General features: G+C 26.2%; 2 protein-coding genes and 1 pseudogene across 3 annotated transcripts; 2 read left to right on the top strand and 1 right to left on the bottom strand.

Moving 5' to 3' along the window:
- Window positions 1-1,423: 1,423 nt before the first annotated feature.
- LOC113557488 (double-stranded RNA-specific editase Adar-like) lies at window positions 1,424-7,350 on the top strand. Of its 2 annotated transcripts, XM_026963036.1 has the most exons (5): window positions 1,424-1,584; window positions 3,516-3,535; window positions 4,366-5,236; window positions 5,962-6,587; window positions 6,649-7,350. In XM_026963036.1, the coding sequence occupies exons 3-5, from the start codon at window positions 4,415-4,417 to the stop codon at window positions 7,070-7,072; spliced, it is 1,872 nt and encodes a 623-aa protein (XP_026818837.1). In that variant the 5' UTR covers window positions 1,424-1,584; window positions 3,516-3,535; window positions 4,366-4,414; the 3' UTR covers window positions 7,073-7,350. The 2 variants fall into 2 exon arrangements, with proteins under 2 accessions (XP_026818837.1, XP_026818838.1); XM_026963037.1 differs by lacking the exons at window positions 1,424-1,584; window positions 3,516-3,535 and adding an exon at window positions 3,559-3,599.
- Window positions 7,351-9,898: 2,548 nt separating this feature from the next.
- On the top strand, window positions 9,899-11,289 carry LOC113559102. Its single transcript, XM_026964690.1, has 3 exons — window positions 9,899-10,161; window positions 10,252-10,391; window positions 11,243-11,289. The coding sequence occupies exons 1-3, from the start codon at window positions 10,027-10,029 to the stop codon at window positions 11,274-11,276; spliced, it is 309 nt and encodes a 102-aa protein (XP_026820491.1). The 5' UTR covers window positions 9,899-10,026; the 3' UTR covers window positions 11,277-11,289.
- Window positions 11,290-20,845: 9,556 nt separating this feature from the next.
- On the bottom strand, window positions 20,846-21,673 carry LOC113558561 (annotated as a pseudogene).
- Between the last annotated feature and the right edge of the window lie 366 nt (window positions 21,674-22,039).

Genomic DNA, 22,039 nt, shown 5'->3' with positions numbered 1-22,039 from the left:
GAAAATTAATCAAATTAATTTTAGTAAAAAATAATTAATATGATTCTTTAATTTAATTTTAAATTAAATTACATGTTTATAAATTGTATTACCTATCATATTATATAAATACCTTTGACTTAGTTAATAATTTAATTACTATAAATATTACCATTACTATACCTATTATGTTGCATGCACTTATTTCATAAGAAGAATGACCACTAATTCTATAACTGTTGCGTTAGACAATTGGCAAATGTTATAAAGACTGTTATAAAAACATATTTTTTTTTTGTGATTTATTGTATAGGTAGGTCATCTTATGGTTAATACATTAAACTTTTAAAATGTATTAATCGTATTGCAATGAATGAATAAATACAAACATATTTTATTTATAAATGTAACTTAATTACATAACTGTCATAACTGTAACTTGTATCAGTTGCATCCAATTATTCCAATTACACAACATAAAAGTATATAAATATTATCTTGTAACTGGTTACACAGTCTTGGAGTAACTATTGTAACTTGTAACCAGTTACAATAAACAAAGTGACTTGCCCAACCCCGTGTGTACTTTTATATGATAAATCAGTGTTTCAAAGAATATCGCCGTTAACATTATATTAATGTGTACGATTTTCCCATTTCTAAGACGGGGCACTACAGTGACTATAGGTACTACAGTCCTATAAGTGGTCAATGGATTATTTCCGTTTCTATAATATCATAACAAATACACGCGACCGACATCTTATCAGATAACGGACAATGTTTCAACTTCAAAGAGCCCAATACTCAGACACGGCTACATATTATTTTGTTTTCACCATTTATACGATGTATTTGTGTTGATGATAAACAGCGGTGCACAATAACAGCTAGTTGTCAAATGTCACAATGTCAGGACGTGTTGACGACATAAAGACGGAATACACAATAAATTATGGTTTACGCGGTCTTACGACTAGGACACATCACACGTTGTCGTCGTTGTCGCCGTTGTCAACAGACGATAAGACGGTTCGCGCAAAAGAGCGAGACGGCACTCGTCCGGATCGACTTGTCTCCGAGTCCCACCATACTACCATTGGCCTTTACGGTGCGGGGGACACGTCGCTGCGGCGAGTGGTGAAGTGGGGTGACTGACGAAGCGACGACCTGTTGGCTTTGTGTTGAGTCGGCGGAGGTACCAACCTAACAAGAGACACACCAGCACTGGTTTTACTGCGTACAATTCACTATCCACCGAACTACGGACGGTCATTGAACTATAATGATCATCTAGCCATCGTGGGTAACACGTTTGACGGGCGACGCGGCAAGGCGGTTAAGTTAAGTTATTCTATGGTACAACCGCGGCGATAGCTCAGTTGATTGATAACAAGTCTCTAACTGTGCATAATAAAGATAATAATATTGAAAACTACAAACACATTTATTCTGTCACGGCTACAATATTATATAAATAATATCAGAATACCTGTAGAATAAGGATTTTGATTGATCACAAGACCAAACTACTTAACCTAACCTTACTAGTTACTGTACTGCATTACACGGTATAAGTTATAAATAATTCGCCATTCGTTCAGAGTAAGTACTAAGCACTAATATTTATAGCTAGTATTGTGTTGTGATGGCGCACATTATTGCACCTGTAATTATTTACAGTTTCACGTATTCATTACACGTACAATGTACATACATTTATTACTTATCTATATATATTATTCGTTATTGTACAATAATAATAGTTTTGTGACTAGCGTTTTACCAATGGGCTGTGAATCTATGACAGAGTTAATTTTTTAATTTAACTAAAATATTCCCTTTTCCGACGTTATTTTGTATATAATATCCTTCTCTTACTCCATAAGCCATTTATCAGGCATAATATTAATAATAAAAAGTTTATAATATTTACTAATCTTAACTCGCAGATAACTGCTTGGTATAAGCATTGATTTTAGAATAGACTATTTACTTTATTATGCTATAATCAATAGTATATTGTTTAAGACTAAAAGGTGATAGAGGTTGCTGTTGGCCACATACTATCTATCATATAATAATAATAAATAATATGAAATCGAATAACGTCAATAATAGTATAAATAAATAATTATTATTATACAATACTATCAATTTTACTTGTAAAAATGCTGGGATATTAAATAATGTTGGAGATTTAACATTTTTTTGTACATAATCTATATTTTATACAAGTTGACAGATTTATCCAGATTGAAAATGAATATTTTATTTTTTTACTTTTACATCGTTATATCTAATAAACAATTTAATAAAAAATATTACAGTAACAGATATTTGAATTGCATGCCTGCCAGTACCTCTATTAGTAAAATTTGAATGAATAATTATAATATATGATATATTATTATGTGTTGGTATTCTTTTAATTTTCAGTTCATCGCAAAATATTTTAATTGTATAAGTGTTGAGGTATTTATGTACAATTTATATTGTTAAATTATTAATGTAACAACACAATTTTAAAACTTCTATTTTGCTCTAATCTGGAAATTCTCTACAATTATGTTATTATATTATTATATATATTTTTAATAATTATTATATTTTTTAAGCTCTATAAACCTCCGAACCTGCTAACTTCCTACAAACCTATCAACCTCTAATACTTTTTTATTAAAATGTTAGAAAAGTTTATTCTCAAACGCATTTCTCCCATCATTCCAATAAATATTACTGCCAGTTATTCCTTCTATGACAGCTACTATGAATGCTAATGTTCCCCAAGGAGATATTCTCTTAACTATTTTTTATAACATTATACCTCAGTCCTCAGACCAACCCAACAGTGCCTATACTTTGACTAACTTGGGCCCTTCACATTAAATCCAAAAGGTTGACTTTAAATAATTAACTACAAATGTTAAAAACTTTTTATGTTATAATTAATACTCTGCTCTCAATATAAAATTTCTTATGTATCAAATTATACACTCCGCGCAGATCTAAATCTAAAAATATTATATGAAGAAGCCAAGCATTATTATAAAACTTTTCACAGCAGACTAACTTCTCATACAAATCCTCTAATTAAAAACTTAGTGTCGGCTACCATAACCAGAAATTCTCCTCTTAAGCAACTGAAATGTAAGTGGTGTCAAGATCTTTCATGTAATTAACATGAGTATTTCATGCTCTTCAAATTGAAAGTGTCGCTATTTCTTTTATACAATTATAATCGTGTATATTTTTTAACTCTTAAATTTTAATATGCTTATTGTGTCAATTGATACAGATTGTATATTAATCCTTTAAAATTAAAATTATAATTTAATAATGTAAGATTAATTTGTGTATAATTTAATTTGATGGAAAAAAATATTATTTTAACATAGTATTAGTAGTACCAAAAAATGATTTAATGAAATGTAAAATAGATTAATAAAATATTGATTTAATATACATTTTACCAAGTTATTATACTCAAATTCAGAGAAATGTACTATTTAATTTGTGTTATTTTCTTTTTACAGGTTCTTACCTAGGAAAAAAAGTAAGATTTAATTCAACAGTACTCTTGAATATGGTCAATTAGATAAAAAAAAAAAGTAAAATAGGTATATATATGTTTACATATTTCTTTTTACATAACTTATAAAAGTAATTTAATTTATTCAATCATAATATTATTTATATAATAAGGAAATTAACTACCCTTTTCATCATTTTGTTATATTTTATGCATTTTTTTTATTAAAGTTTAAAATATAATTTAATTGAATGAGTTTATTGTTCAAATAGTTGTTTATTCATTACCAGGGTTCGTAAGTTCATGCATTTACATGTATTTTTTGCTACACAGGAAAAAATGCTAACTGAGATACTACAAATCCATTTCATAACAATAGTAAAAATTATATAAAGTTTAATAGTGCATGTTTTTGCATATTTTGAGTGTAAAGGCATATTTGTCATACATAGTAATTTTTTAGGGTCATTAGCGCATATTATATACAAAAATATATTTATTTATTTAAATATTTTGTTTTTTATTTCCGACTATTTTAAAGTATATACAAATTAAAAGGAATAAAACATTTAAAATTAATTGATGTTATATCTTATTATTTTAAAATGTGCCTATGATTTTTTTTACATAATGTATATTTTAATACATATTTTTCTGATGTTTAGAGCATGAATGCATGCTAGTTTATGCATTTTTTAGTGCACGAACTTACAAGCCCTGTTCATTACTATAGATTTATATTTTGTTATTTATTTGCTTATTAGTTTAATTATGTACGCACCTAATCAAATATATTATCTACTTAAAAGTTAAGTAACTAAGAATATTTATCATTATATTTTTTTATTTTATAGACTACCAAAAATTGTGGTTTCTGTTGTTAAATTAAAACTATTTACAATAATGGACAAGTCAACCAGTATTGATAATACAACTTTATTGAGAGATTTCAATGAAGCTCAACCTAATCAAGAGTGGTCTCCTTTTGTATGCTATGGACCTTCACATTTGCCTATGTTCAAAGTTTCGTTATATTTAAATGGTTCTCTGTTTGATGGTTGTGGCTCTTCAAAGAAAAGAGCAAAAATAAATGCAATAATGAATTACAAATCGTCATCCATGAATTATAACGCTAATTCTAAGACCAATAATACTATAGAGAGTGATAAAGCGGTTCTCAAAAAAAAACATACAGACAATTTGATGGAAAACCTGCCTTCAAAAAAATGTTCAATAGAATCTCAAGATGATGTACATCAAACATCAGCTATACCAGTATTTAAGAGACAATGTACAGATGATTCTATTGAAAACTCACTTTCAAAAAAACTTGCAATTGATTCCCAAGTTGCTGTACATCAAATATCAGCAGTATCTATCCTAAATGAAATATTTCCTAGACAAACCTTGACGTATGAACATGAACAGTCTCAGGGTCTAATGAAAACAATTAGTGTCATTGTTTCTGGTAATAAATATATAGGTTATGGGAAAAATAAAAAAGAAGCAAAAGAAATTGCATGTCGTAATGCTTTAAAATCTTTGTACGAGTCACAGCCAATAGATAATATTAAATACAAAAACCAAATAGAAATGTTGCTCACTGATTATGGTGATTCTAAAATTATTGATCATTTTGCTGGAATCACAGATAAAATATATCAAAAATTAGAATTTATTGAAAATAAATTTAAAGAATACTCAGTTATAGCGAGTATTATCAAAGTAAATGAATTAATAGTTAATAAATAGGTCTCGGAAGTTGATACATTTTGCATTTTTTTTAATTAGAATTTTTTAGACGATGCTCTCCTAGCTACAAATGTATTTCATTAGTATGGGAATCTGAATAACTAATTTTTATTTTGCATTTTTTGGTGTTTATTACTTTTTAAGTCATTTTTTGACATTTGTAGGTCGTTTTCCCACACGTTAAGTCAATTTTACTGATTTTACATTAGTTCACTTCTTATAATTATGCTGGTAACTTACTTAGAACTTTGAAACTACCATGAACTAAGATAGTTTTATCTTACCAATTACAGTAGTCATTGTAGTGTTGTAGTAAATATTATATACTTACCTCAATTTTATTATTTTTTTTTTGTAATATTTCGAAATGTCGAAAAAAATTTAATTTAATTTTAAGGACATTTTTTGTAATTTTTATGTCATTTTTGAGTAATTTGTAAGCTTTGATAAATGTATATATAATGTTATAGTAAAATAATTTAACAACAATTTAAAAAAAAACATATTTTTATTTATTTAAAACAAATATTTATAATTTGTTGAGGTTATTTTTTATGGACATTTTTTGTCATTTTTATGTCATATTTGCATTTTTTTTTAAAGTCATTTTTGAATGTTTAAGGTCATCAACTTCTGAGCTCTATAATAATAATGAATTGTTTTACATATATTGATGTACTTATTGTTTGTTTATATAGATGACCAAAGAAGATTTGAACTCGGCACAAGTAATTTGTTTGGCTACTGGTACAAAATGTTTATCTGGTAATTATTTGAGCCTAATTGGTGAATCTTTACATGACTGTCATGCAGAAATATTGACTCGTAGATGCCTAATGAAATACTTTTATAATGAACTCATGGAATCGGTAAAAGGCCAACCTTCTATATTTATCTCAGATGATAACAAATCTAAGTTCAAATTAGCAAAAGATATTACATTTCATTTATACATAAACACTGTTCCTTGTGGTGAAGCTAGAGTTTATAGCTTCTCTGACTCAAACCACCAGTTAAATCGATTAAATCGTGGTTCTCTTCGATCAAAAATAGAAAATGGTGCTGGCACTGTATCTGTATTTGGTCGAGAATATCAAACATACGATGGAGTTTCTCAGGGTGAACGTCTTATTACTATGTCATGTTCAGACAAACTAACACGTTGGACTGTACTTGGACTTCAAGGAAATTTATTATCAAATTTTGTTGAACCTATTTATTTAGAATCAATATCAATCGGAAGTATGTTCAATATAAATCATATGAAGCGAACAATTTATGGTCGTGTTGAGAACAGCATTAATAAATTACCACAAGATTATAAGTGAGCACTTAACCATTTTCTTATTTTAAATCTCTATTATCTAATTATTTTTTACTTGCAGAGTACAAAAACCTCAACTCCGTGGTTATAGTATACTTCCCCGTAGATCTACTACACAATCACCTCACTGCATAAATTGGATTATAAACGAAGGAATTGAAATTATTAAAGGAAGTTTAGGTAGAACAATTGAAAACAAGTTATCCAGAGTATGTAAAACCTCATTGGCTAATGAATATATTAAACTGTGTATTGCTACAAATACTTTATCAACTGTTATTGAAAATGAAACAAATATATTTTATGATTCATTGAAAAATAAAAATAAAAATTATGTAGCTGCTAAAAATGAATTAATATCAACATTTAAGTCATTAAATTTAGGAACTTGGGTACACAAACCCGAAGAACTTAAAAGCTTTGAAATACATGTTGTTAATGCAAGTAATAATATTATAAATAATCATAACAATCAGAGCTGTTAAACATTGTTAAATACTTATGCACTTTGTTGTTATATATATACAAATACAAATATGAACATTTGACAAAATAGATTATTAATTTAACTAGTTACGTTTGGATTTTCATATCTTTAAGCACACTTTTTTTTTTATCATCTCAATAACATTCACAAATTTGACTTTTAAGTTTTGACTGTAGTTTTTAGTCTAGGAAACAAATAGAAGTTATAGGGTAAGATAATCAAGTGAATATAGGCAGATAAGTTGGTAAGGGGTGTGAGTGAGGCATCACTATCGAGTAATTTGTATGTCCAATAACTAATTATTAAACACTAAATACATATTAATCATTGTATTATGTTGCAAGAAATTAAATTATGAAATTTTATATTGTATATTGATATTTAAAATTATTTGTAAATTTATGTTTAATGTGTTCAAATACTTTTTTATATACAATCATTAATGATTTTCATAAAAATATATTAAGTGTCTGTAAGTTAATTCACTAAATTATCATGGATTTAAATTAATTAGTTATTTATTTTATTTTAAGAATAATGTTAATTTTGAGGTTACAATTAGTATTTAATATTTATAAAAATATTTATTTATGTAAGCATGAAATAATTTAATATGATGTACATGGATTTGTTTTGTAATTAATACGATTTTTACATATCAAATGGATAATAAATAGACTAAAGTGGATATTTTAACAACACTTTATTAAATACAATTTGTCTGTAAACAGTAAAATCAAATATAGTAGAAATAGGTAATTTCTTGAAATTTATCAAAAATGTCATTATTTATAGTAGTATTCATAATAATTCAATAAATGTAAAAGTCTTAAGATCCCATGAATAATATTTTTAAATTATAAAATACATGTAAAATATATTTTTAAATAATTAAATAAAAATATTTGTTGACTTGTACTTCAATTTTTCCTATTATCTTTGTAAGAAAAACTTGTATGGATGTATTATATATTTAAATCTTATTGTTTGTAAAAAAATATTGTAAATATCAATTTTTGATATCATTATCAACTTATGTTTATAAGGAACCTTCAGAATTTATAATAGATTTTCAAGGTTTTAATCCAAAAACATAGAATATTATGTATCAAAACATAAGGTATAGTATATTATTATTTTTAGTATACTTATATTTATTCCTTATAAACAGATACAATTACAATTGCTTTGTTGAGTAAAAATTAATACCATTTAATCACAACCATATTAGATAAGTATAAAGATGGGAATTGTGACTCGCTCACTTTGACGAATCAATTCAATCAATTGAGTTTACTTTAATGAGTTAATTCATCAAGTCAACTCCCAATTCTCATTTGAAAAGTGACAATCATAAGTCAAATTATATCTTAAATAAGTCATGATTTGAACCTGAATTTTAATACATTTAGCCTATGCGAATAAATAGTGTTACATTGTACTTACTGCCTACTGATAAAACATAAAGTTATTAATTTTAAATTTGGAAGAAGTGATTAGACTGATTCTTCAACTCATTAACAGATTCATAAATTACATATCTATAATAGGTATGTGCATTATACTAACGAAGCACTGAGTTTTATTTATAACATTTTGAGACATCTGTGGAAGTGGTATTTATATTATAAATCTTGCATTTAATTAAAAACAAAGCAACCTGATCGTGATTAGTTCAAAAACTAAATGTATCTACTTTTAACATATTAGCACAAAAATTTTACTATACTTAGATATTTAAATGTTAATTTATATGGCTAATAGTGTTCAATTGATAAGCATACAGGATTGTTCATTTATTATTTATTTATTATATTTCATAAAAACACTAATGTTATTTTATTATAAAACAAGTTACTGTCACAGCAAAACACTGTAAAAGTATTTAATATTTTAATTTATACAAAAATGAAAACTAAAAAGCTAGAAATATTAAATCTAAGACGATTTATTTTGTCTTAAGTGCTTACTATTATAACCAACAGGTAAGTGTTTTAAAATATATTTTTATGGATTCCCTTTTAATGATTAATATAAAATGGATGATAACGAATACATGAAAAAAATATTTTTAAATATGTTGTTGGCTTATTGCCCGCCATAAGACCTATGTAAACACAACCAAGAATCCGAGATGGCATGTTAGAAAAAGACAGTAAACAAGAATAGTGTTGCTAGTTGTTATCTCATATCATCACACAATTTAGGTGTTAAATTGTTATACAAGTATTTATGGGTATTGAGTAAAAAATTGTTATGTGGCATAAAACGTATAATAATATTATTTGGACACAAATGACAAAGAAAAAATAATAGTAGTCAATAAAACATAATTTATAAAAATAATTGAATGTCTACTGAATATTCTACATTATAAAATTTGTTTCTGCCATGGAAATTGTAAATATTCGCTATCCGTTTCTAACGACACAATCCTAACATTCTATATGACTATGGTAAAAAATTATAAACCTTATAATTTACTTAAAACACAAAAATAATACATTTTTTCAACCAGAACCAAAGATTTATTTAAATATTATTTATGGAGTTGAATTTATTAGTTTTTTTAGGTTGTTGGTGAAACTCTAATATTCAAGAAAGGAATATAAACATTTTTCGTTTTGTCAACACTTATCACAGAAAAAAAGTGCTTATTCATGCTCGCATAGTATCATTAAACTACTCCGTTATTTTAGATTCAACAAGTTTTGTTAACAGCCATTAGGCAATGTCAAGTCACTGTTATAAACTATAACAACTATTATTATTTATAATATCGTTAAATTATTACTATTTAACTTGAGTATTTTATATTATAACTACTAATAATTTTTAAGTTTTTTCAACGTGTTGTTATCAAGTATCTACTAAGAACAATACTTTAGTATTTTACTTAGTTTTGGAAATATACTTTTATTGAATTTTCCCTACTACGTTGACTCAGTCAAAATGGATCAATACCATCGAAAACTGATTAACAACTGTATGTCAGAATTAATAAATGTTACTTTTGATTTAAAAACTATTGTTGATATTCTATTAGAAAAAAATGTGATAAATGAATGGATGAAAGATTATATTTTGGTGAGACATTTTCATTTAATTTTATTCTTCTCTTACACAGTATGATTCAGAATTTAGAATTGTTTAAATTTTTTTTTCGTTTTGTTGCAGGATCCACAAGAAGATTCAGTCAAAAAATTATACGAATTAATTCAAGGTCGGGGCCCAACAGCATTTACAGATTTATGCACAGTATTAAAAGAAACGAACAACATAAAAGCTTTCAACATTTTAATTTCATCCAAATCAAGGTACCTTATATTTGTGTATTTAATAAAAAAAAGCAATTATTTAATTTCTATTTGAAATTAGAAATTAATTGTATTAGTTTCAATATGTATGAGATACATTATTTTGTCATAAACTATAGGAAATTTTTTTTATCGGAACAAAGAATGATTCAAATAAAACTTTTCTTCATTATTTTCCTAAATTGTTATGTTCTATAATTCATTAAAATTTGATATTAATGCAACGCAAAATATTTATTGAACTCAATATTTTATAGTCTCGAAATTATTACATATCTGATTATATAAATATTTATACATTAATCGTGACAATTATTTACGTTTAAAATAATTAATTACAATAGTGAAATATTCTAAGTAAATTTTATAAATTCATAAATAATTATGTATTTAAATAAGTAGTTAATGAATAATTATTTTTCCATAAACAAGATAATCAAGATAAAGACCTCTAAAATGTTAGGTATGTTTAATATCCAGAGTAATAAAGTAAAAAAAAATTAATAAGTATTCAGTTAACACATAAGTGTCATTATTTTAATAACTATCAATGTTTTTATTCAATCATAATAGAATGGGTATTAAAATAAAATTTTAAATACATTATTTATAGTGCAATTATATTTTCTATCATTGAAATATTTTTATTTTTAATTCTTAATATGTTGTATAGTTTATTTGATACATTTCGATAGACAAGTAAAAAAGTATCTTTTTTTTGAGAATTGCATTAGTGTTTGAATTGTCCATGAATTTATATAACACAGAATGTCATACTATCTATGTTTATTATAGTTTTTTTTTTTTATATATCATTAATTATTAATTTAAAATTTACAAATATTTTTCAGTGAGAAAGGGGAACAGCAAATTGGTTCGATTTAAGCATTAGAAGCACCGTTTAAAAATACTAATCATACTTAAATATTAATCATACTTTTGTATGATTAATTGTTTATATTTTTATCTTTTTTGAACAATTTTATTTTTGTTATGTACACAAATAGTTATATATAAAACAAAAATGTGGAATCTACATATCTTAAATCTTTTAAACATAATTCATAATACATAATTAACCAGTGTTTCCCAACTTTTTTTACTTGCGAAACCTTTACAGGAGCTTAAACGTCTTGTGAAACCCCCATACAATTTTTGGAGCTATTCTATGTTAGAATCATAGTTCAAATCAAAAATATTATTAATTAATTTACATTTTTCCAAATTTTTACGGAACCCTTGCCACCGGCTGACGGAACTCTTAGATCTTGCGGAACTCCGGTTGGGAAGCACTGGTGTAATGAACTCTTAATTTTAAACCTATTGATTAATCTATACATTATTTGGTTACTGTTTATCTAAAATATATTATGTATTAATAGGCCATTCTACCATATACTAAGCAAATCATTGTTGTTACTCTGTGTTCAAAATTATTTTATCAATACATTATATTATTATAATAATCATATCATTGATAACTATATGTTTGTCATTTGTGAGTAACCAGTTCTGTACAACATTAAATAATTCAAAGATTTTTTCATATTATAATAATGACGATTGTTAAATGTACTTATATTCCTCTATTTACTTTTAGCTATATTTCTAAATTTCTGTGTTAATTGATAATAGTCACTCAATAATAATCAAAATATAATAAAAAATTGTTTTTTAAGTTTTGGGGTATAAGTTATGCGTTAAGTGTAGGATAACCAATAAGCATAACATAACAACTACAAATATTTTGAACTTATTAAATCATTTAATAATAACATTATTAACAAATAAAAGCTTGATACCAAATTTGATAACTTTTTTATATTTACTAGTTTGGATAAATTAGATTTTATACTTTCCTTACATTTACTTAATGTGATTTGTTTTTAATTGACTAAATAAATATTATTTTTTTGTATATCTTATAAGTGATTTCTTAGAACTTTCTCATAGATCATATTAATGATCTTTAAATATAAATTCACCAGTCAAAAAGGCCAATTGTAAAAACATGATCAATACCATAATATGTAATAACTTCAACAACAAATTCTAACAAAAAAGAATCGAGAATATTTTCCAATTTAAAATCAAAACTATTCAATTTTAAATTTACAGCATCAACTCAACTCTTATCAACAATATATCTTTAAGCGGTATTTGGTAGGTAATTTTATGATTTAACTTAAAAAAAAAACACTTAAGTTTAAGAGTTTAATACTAAAATACTTATGTAACTTTGCAAACAGTATTTTAATATTTATAATACAAAATAGTTGATCAAAAATAACTATTCAAATGTAGGTTATTAATAATTAATAATGATAATACATCTATGGACTATGATTTCTAACTCATACTTAATACCTAAACAAAATTAAATAGAAATATTGATTTAATAAGTAATTGTAAATAAATATGTGTCCTATCCACTTCACCTGTTATTAATAATCATGAATTATAGTTATAGTAATAAATTAAACTAATATTATTTGTAATAATTTTATCTTAAAAAGTATTTCGGATACGTCTATAAAAATACCTACACAATATTATCTAAGATACAGTTAGAGATTAATTTTTTTTGGAAAGTATGTAGATACAGATTATTGTAAAAAAAAGTATTACTGTATAATTATTAGATAGATACTCAATGGCGTGTATATGTTGTAAATGGGGTGTTGGTGGTTCAAATCCCTCCCGAAACGTATGGTTGGTATGAGCATTGATTTTTATTGTATAATTAATTAGAATTTAAGAATGGACATTTTTTTTAACCCCCCTGAAATTAATTTCCATAGATACTATATATAGCTTAAATATATTACAACATTGTTATATTTATCTACTCGAATAAAGAATTAAAATGTTTTATTAATTAAGTAGGTATTGAATCAAAAAAATTTTTTTATTCCTTACTTTATATAATACTAGCTGAATGCCCGTGTGTAGTTTTTGTTTTCTCAAAATAAAATTTTCAAATCAACACACATTCCTGTATAAAAAAAACTAAATATTAATTTTACAATTTAAATAATTGAGTTACTTGATGTTTCACGACTCGGAACAATTCATATCTACAGAGCGATTTACACAAAAAATGTCAGGGGTTACAGGTAGTTGGAAACCTCCGGCCCGCCGTGCCAAACCGTATTCCCGTTATCGGCCGACTACTATTGTTATTATTATATGAATATTGATGTACAAATTACACATAAAATTTTATTTTCATCGATTTCAACCCTTTAAAAATTTCGAAAATCAGGTGACGTGGTGACACTCATAAAGGAAGGTTTTGTAACCTATTTGGAACAACTCTATGAAAAAAAATTGGAAAAAAGTTAAATAGCGCCGTCACAAAATGGGAACATAAAAAAGCCTGTTCTTTTGTATAATATATAAGGATCTATACTACGTACCACGATAGAACGTATACGACGGCTGACCGAAACTCGTTGTTTTCGGACATGAGCGTCACTAACAGTCTGAAGCCGAAACAAGTTGTTCGCTATCGGAACTAGTTGGTTATATTGCCACAGAATAGATTAAATCTTAATAGATTTATATCAGTGATGATGCCTTCATCGTGGCCGTATCTATCGATCACGGAGTATATATACCTAATCAAAATATTGTATTTTCATAAAACTAATCAATAGTTTCAAATCTATAATCCATGAAACATATTATGTATAAAAACAATAGTGATGACAGGCACGAGTGAGGTACCTATTCAAGGGGGAAGTGGTCACACCACCTTTATGTTATTTTTTTTGTCGTGTAAACTTACTAAAACAATGATTTGTTAAATAGTATAAATAGTATAGTAAACACTTTTATTAATCTTGTGATGGTATATCCATTTTGTATGGACGAACCTCAGTGATGATGCCTTCTCCCTAATCCAAAATTACACTAATACTAAGCACATCATCAGGCATCAATGTATTATAATTTAGTAACTATTAAAAACATTTAAAATATTTTAAACTGACAAAATTATTATGTGTTATAATACAAATTCAAATATATAACTCACACAATGAACATACTTTAAAAAAAAACAATATAATTATAATATTTAATAATGAAATCAAAAACAACTTATGTTTAAAGTTTATTAAACGTAGAACGATTAAAAACTTTTAATATTTATTTTTTATTTGCCCAATAAAAATGAATTGAGAATAATAAGAACAATATGACAATGATATAAGTACCTAAAAAGACGTAGGTATTATTAGGGCTGCATCTGAGTTGGGACCCGAATTATTATAGGTACTACATCAGTTGGGTCCTGAATTATTTTAATTAGTATAGTAGATATCCTATAAAATTCCACGACCCAACTAGTGTAGTACCTATAAAAATTCGGGACCTAACTAATACACTACCTGCATTTAACCCCTAGTACTCGGGACCACTCAGATGCGCCGATTATTAGGATCCAAGACTTTTTAAAGTTACAGCTGGTTACACACGCAGCGTTTCAAGCGCGAGCGTCTTTTTTTTTAAATTTGTCGCGATTTAAAAAATTTGAAAGCTCGTTATTTACACTCTACCATTTAAAATCGCATCAAAAATCGGTGTCCCAACTCTCCACCATTTTTTCGATTTTTCCCTCAAAAAGTAAACTTTTTAAAATAAATTTTAATTTTATTATAAATTTACTATACAAAATTCATACATGAAGCTTAAATGTCTTAACATAACACATATATACCTATCGGCTATCGCATATCTTGATTAGGAATTACATTTTATATTTTATAATTTTAATAAATAACTTAAAATTTCTTGAAAAAATTTAAAAAAATGTAGGGGGCTAAGTCCCCCCTCCAATTTACATCTATGCAAATGACTTGTTTCATGTTTTTTGTTTGTTGTTTTACATTTACATGGGGTAACAAAAATAGATTTATCGATCATGTTTTTTGATAGAATTGGAGTACTGCTACTATACGTATTAGTGGATCTCTTTTGCTCTAATGAAATAAATTTCTGGTGATGCATTCGTATATTCCAATAAAACATTGTAATTTTGTAGTTTAGACTCCGTGTGTACAGAATAAGAAATGAAATTTTCAAAAGTATCGTAATCATTACCAGAATTTTTAATAAAACTAAACTTAATTGAATCATTATTGTCTGTGTTATCCATTGGCCACTGATAGATGTGAGGGTATATTTAAGTAATTTTTAAATCGTGTGTACAATTTATGTCTATTAACTATTAAGATGATTTACAATTACATTGAAGCAGTGGTGGTCAAATGATTTTGTCATGGGGAGGGGGATATGGCTGATTTTTTAATATGCACTACTATTAATCATTAAATTAGGTATACTTTATGGTTATGCCTAATATTAATTTTTTTAAATTAAGGTAATGTAAACACTTACATTGTGTAAATATATAAAAATATTATAAATTAATTAAGTAAAGTATTTTATAAAATTATTATTTTAAAATTTAGGAATAACCAATAACATTTTTTTTATAAAATCGTGTTTAAAAGTATTAGGTATACTATTTATATTAAATTATTATTTTGAGACGAATACCAGCGTGAAGTAATAAATATCGATTTTAAGTTTTTGAATTGAAAGCATCTACGATTATCTCGGAGCATACTTTTGTACTTGGAAAAACTTCTTTCCTAGTCACAAGATATAATATTAGTGCATATTTAAAACTAGATAGATCTTCAACTGACAATTCCTCGTCGTCGTTATACATTCCGTTACCTCGCCGTTGATTATACTATTGATTTTTTGCAATGTTGAATATTCACGATTTTTTGTCAAAACATTTTTAAGTTTAGCTCTGGCGAAATCTATCTCTGGCCTTCTAGGTGAATTATAGAAAAATATGCATTTGCATATAAATCCAAGCCCTATTTATAACAATGTAATATTAACAATATTTGTATCCAATACTTCATTGGAGGTTATATTTATAATCCCACGATGAACAGTCATAGTGGACTAACCATTGAGATGACATAAATAAAACATTTTACACTAATTAGTTAAACAAAATTATCGGCAAGTCCACAACTTCATTTTCTGTAATGATCTTAGGGATCATATTATTTTTTTCATCCGAGTCCGAGTGTTTAGTGGTAGAGCAAGTAAAATAGGTGGTAATTTTTCTTTTATTAAACATTATACATTTATAAAATAGACTACATTACAATTTACAGAAGACAGTTTAAATATGTATAATGCGCGACACAGTGTATGACTGTACGAGATACGAGTACGAACGCCAAAACACTGTGGTTTGTGTAACAAAATATTGTGACAAATGTAATAGTAATCAATGAATTGGCCAACTATAATGACATAGCTACGTATTATTATTTATTGTATTAAGAGGACGTTCTACTCGCATGTGTTGTCTGTCTTATTGATGTAGATCATAGCAAATATACTGTCAAGGGAGGAGTGTGTTGTAATTAAATATTCACAATCACCGAGCTGGGTAAGTAATTCCCGTATATTTTGTATAAGTAACTAATTACTAAATATTAATAATAATAAAAGCCTTGTTCCTAGAATGAGTCTAGAATCTAAATAATAATATACGCTCATAAGCGTTATTTTGAGAAAAAATTAAAATAAAATGTAATACATTAACTTTATAGTATAATATACATAAATGTAATTGTTATAAATATTAAAGAAAAAAATCATGGAGGGGATCTATCCCCTTCCCGTTTTATCACCACTGCATTGAAGTGTCTTCATATGTCAAGTAAAGTTTTGTGATTGTAATTTACAAAATTGTCTGACGTGTAATTACAATGTTCAATACATTTTATTATTGTACTATTATTCATTTCTGTTATATTATCGATATAATCACTGTTCATAGGTTCAATACACTTACGAAGAGATGAAGTATTTTTTTTAATAGCATTTACTATTGATTTTTTCAAATTGTGATCAGTATCTTTCGTAAAGACGATATTGAAAATATTAATTACACTACTGTCAGAAACCGAGACATTCTCAAAATTTATTTCTGGATATTTAGTCTTAATATAATGAGCCAACTCATTCAATTTATTTTTAAACTCATTTTTAAGCTTATAAATTGTTTACCTACTGTGTCTGAATAGTAATATCCATCGATACTTATAACTATCTGAATAGTAATTCATCAATGTTTTATAGCTTAAAATTAAAATTAACACTAAAAAAAAAGATATTAATAAAAGGAATTTAATAAAAAAAACTGTTCGAAATAAATACATAGTTAAAAATTTAACAGTATTAATTTTAAAATAATTTATTTTTAACAATTAATATTTTTTTTTCAAGAAATAACACTAAAGAATAACCGCAGAAAACGAAAGTGAAAGGGCGAGGAATAAACCGAATTGAAAGCACAAAGAAAAAGCCAGAAAAAATGTGAATAAAAACCTTGATCACTTGCGCCTGAAAAATAAATAGATTTTAATTTTAAAATGAAATATAAATATTACTGCATTCATACATCTTATACTTTTAGAAATCATTAAACTAGTGACAATGCAATAACACTGGCAAACCTACATGGATAATACAACAAAATATTACACATGATAATTTTAAATCGAAAAAAAAGTGTTAATTATTAACAAATTATGTTACTATGAAAATGGACGTATATTTTAAAATAAAAGATTAGTTTATATAATAAAGTATTTTTTCTACAAAAATTATTCATTTTATGATGCCTGTGTTGACGATTGTTGCTTTTCAAATATTGAATATTTAAACAATAAATATTAGCAGGGGCAGAGTGGCCCAGGTGGTATAAATCAAGTAACACTCAGAGAGTCAATCATATTTATGATCCAGCCCTCGATTACCAATGTCAGACCTTTTCTTAAATTTAACTTTTATTGTGATTTAGAACTCTCCAAATTTTAGTAAGTTAAAAAAAAATAAACTGGCCCATAATCAATTTGGTTAAAAAATAACCATCCTGTCCCTGAATACTACACAATACACATATATCATTTTAACTGAGGTTGTATGACTAAAAAGGGTACAATAATAGTTGGTTCAATAGTAGATTCAACAATGTATTCTTGTGCCATAATACTAGAATAGTAGATATAGACTGCATGCCATTGTAATTAAAAAAATAAATACAATAAGGAGGTATATTTTACAACAGCAAATTGTATTTACTTGCTTGGTTGTTTCTAGAGTAGTGATAACCAATACATTAACTGTGATAAACGGTTTATAAACGGTAATCTTATCATTCAACTTATATTGGGAAGAGCTTGCAAGTTGAAACACAACACTTTTTCAATGATTAGAACTGTGACTGGATATTGTTTCATATTACTTATATATTTACTTGTCATATTTTTTATTATCATTTCATAAGAAACTTTATTTTTTACTCATTTATTCAATTATTCAATGAAATATTTTGAACATAAATAATTATGTCTGAATATGACTTATGCTTAAGTATTAATTACCTATATAAAAAATATTTTGCAGAAAAAACATAAATACTTAGAAGCCAATTAAGATCCAGAATTTTAATAATCAACTACATTAACTATTAAATAAGTAATATTGAAAACTTAAATACTTATAACTTTAATACAATATTACCTTAAACCAAATGTTAGCAAAAGTTTTTACTTTTATATAATATAACATTTTAATTTAAGTCACAATTTGATATATACCCGATTCCTATATATTTTACTTACAAAAATTATTTATTTTATAACTCCAAATTTCCAACCTTCTTAATTACATACCTAGGATATTTTGTAATATCTAGTTCTATAGTATTAAATCACTGTGTAGATAATAATACATTTAAATAAAATACCACAATTTTCAAACAATGGTTAAACTACAGTATAGTAAATAGTAGAATACATACAAGTTTCCGTAAAGTGTGATCTTTTATATATGTATTATGTACTTTAATCCGAACAAATAACATCTTTAAATTTTTAATTAGCTAATGTAAACTGCAAAGGTAACAACTATCAATATGTACAATGAAAAAACCCAACTTTGGTCACCCAACATCATACACATTCGTTTTTGATTAGGTAATTGTGAACGTGAGTGTTGTGTACATAATAAGAATGTTCATCAATTGTTCAATTTTTATTTACAAAGAATATCCACAGCAACCCTTTAAGCTCACCTCGTAGTCTTTGTTGACATAGAAAACAAATGATGATTACTATCTTTAGTAATAATTTTTTTACATAAATCAATGTATAAAATAAAGAACCAGAGGTGACATTACAATAATTTAATACTTACGTGTACCTAACAACTATTTTTCAATCATGTGATATTTCAATATTTTTGTAGTTGAAATTTGAATTTTATCTATAGTACTAATTAAACTAGACACTAGATAGTACTGAATTATAAAGAAAATTTTTTTGTCTAATTTTGTTTTGTTCTTCCATACATGTCTATTATAAAATAATTATCACATTTTATTATTTATTAGTCATTTGATTTTATTAAATTATTTCAAGTGTTTATAGTTTTTATTGTGTAAAATATAAATTTTTTTTTTTTTTATATGGTATTAGGTTGTTTATTTTGCACTTTATTGTGTATTTCGTAAGATTGTAACTACTTTTAATTATTCACTTTGTTAATAGGTATCCAACAAATGACAATAAAATTGTTGTAAAATATCTAACATATCGGTTTTTTTTTTAAATTAATTATTTAATTTATGGTTTTATCTCATCATAAAATGTTAATATGATTAGTGTATACACGTTAATAGTTATGAACCTTATGGTTCTTATGTACTCGGCGGTGACCATGCAACATTGGTCTGTCATCCTTACCAAAGTTTAACAACTGCATACCTGTTGTGTTAAGAATCTTGCCCAGTCAGTTATAGGGTACAGTTCTTCATTAAAATAAAATAGATAAATATAAATAATATAATTTAGATTGTATAAATTAAATCTTAAATTGTTAAAAAATTAAGTATTATAAATTAAAATATTAATTTTAATAAATTTAACTCGTAACATACTGTTATTAAAATAATTAGGCCTAGAAATTTAATCAAATATTAATTTCCTAGTTAGGTGGTGCTGCAGAATGATTTCCCTAAATGTGAACCTTCATGTTATTTATTAATAATTCAATAAAATATATCAACATAACACTTGATGATGGTTTAATTTGTATAAATTGTAAATTAGAATAATCAACACTATTTAAAAAAAAAAAAACTTTATTAATAAAAAGATTATGATAGGTAATTAGGCATATCGTACATCAAAAAATTAATTTTGTATATCCAGTACCTATTTTTTCCATATAACTAAATTAATAATTAGGAAAAATATTATATACTAATGGTTTAAATTCACTAATTTATACATATTAGAACAACTATAAATTAATTTAACGTAAGAATTATTATTATTGTGTAGTTATTTGCTTGTTCCAAAATTTAACTCTTCTAGGTTTTGTTCCTTTGAAAAATTTTTTTTATAGTATAAGCAGACATTTCTTCATCTTGTAATGGAGTTGTAATTGCTTTTTCACAGTAGCAACTTCTTTGTCGACAGCAGCACTGTGTTTTAGTACGCCTTGTTTAGTGCTATTAGCATTGACAATACAAGCTTCTACTATAGAAAGAACTTTCTTACAGGAATCACATTACTGCAATAATGTGTCTATTGTGTTGTTAACATAATCAGGTTCTAACATCCCTACGAACTACCCAATTCACTTCCAGATATTGATTCTGTTGATCGAGTTCGCCAGAAATCACATTAGAATAAATAGCTTCAATGATTAAATCCTCCAAGTGCCAGACATTATTTACGTCCAACTCTTTCAAAAGAACATCATAAGGTATTCTTTTCATTTTATAGGCCAATGTAACAATCGTTAAGAATTTCAGTTTTTTTATCTGACGCTCACTAAGTTCTGGCAAATATTCTTTTTTGCCCAAATAATCCAAATACGTACCTTGTGAAAACAAACGTAACGCATGTAGGTATGGTGCATGATGTGTAGTCTCCAATGCAATAATGTTGGGACATTTTAAGAGTTCTGCAAACGCAAATGTGTCAACACAATCCAAAGCTACTTTAATCAATTCCACTAAATCGTTGCCTTTCAATTTTTGAGCATGAACAACATACTGCAACACAGGGTTTTCTCTTGACATTGTGAACAAAACTCAGAAATTCGGAACTTAAACTCAGTACAGGTAGGTTATTAACAGTTAATAAAAAATTTACTTTTATGAGTTAAAATTTGTTATACATTCACATTTAATGATAACGGCTTGGGTATTCGGCATTCGAATTATTTGACAATTGATAAAGGTTCCTTTATATTTTCTGTGCCACGAATTAAAACAGTACTATATTGATAGCGTTTTCCACCACACTGCACTATCCGTCAACGCACTCGGTGCAAAACACTGACCGAGTGCAGTGTTCATAGACAAAGAAAATAGTAGTGATGATATGCGCACCAGTTAGGTTAGGTGGAACACGCGAAACGTTCGTCAGTGCAGAACGGTGGAAAACGCTATCAATGTACCTGAACGGAAATATTAAATAAATATTATTAATGTTAAATATTCTGTGGTAGAACCTACAACACGGCCATGT

Source organism: Rhopalosiphum maidis, chromosome 3, assembly GCF_003676215.2.
Source record: "Rhopalosiphum maidis isolate BTI-1 chromosome 3, ASM367621v3, whole genome shotgun sequence".
NCBI classification, from domain to species: Eukaryota; Metazoa; Arthropoda; class Insecta; order Hemiptera; family Aphididae; genus Rhopalosiphum; species Rhopalosiphum maidis.
Note: the sequence above shows the minus strand (reverse complement) of the source record. Positions and strands in the feature narration are given on the sequence as shown.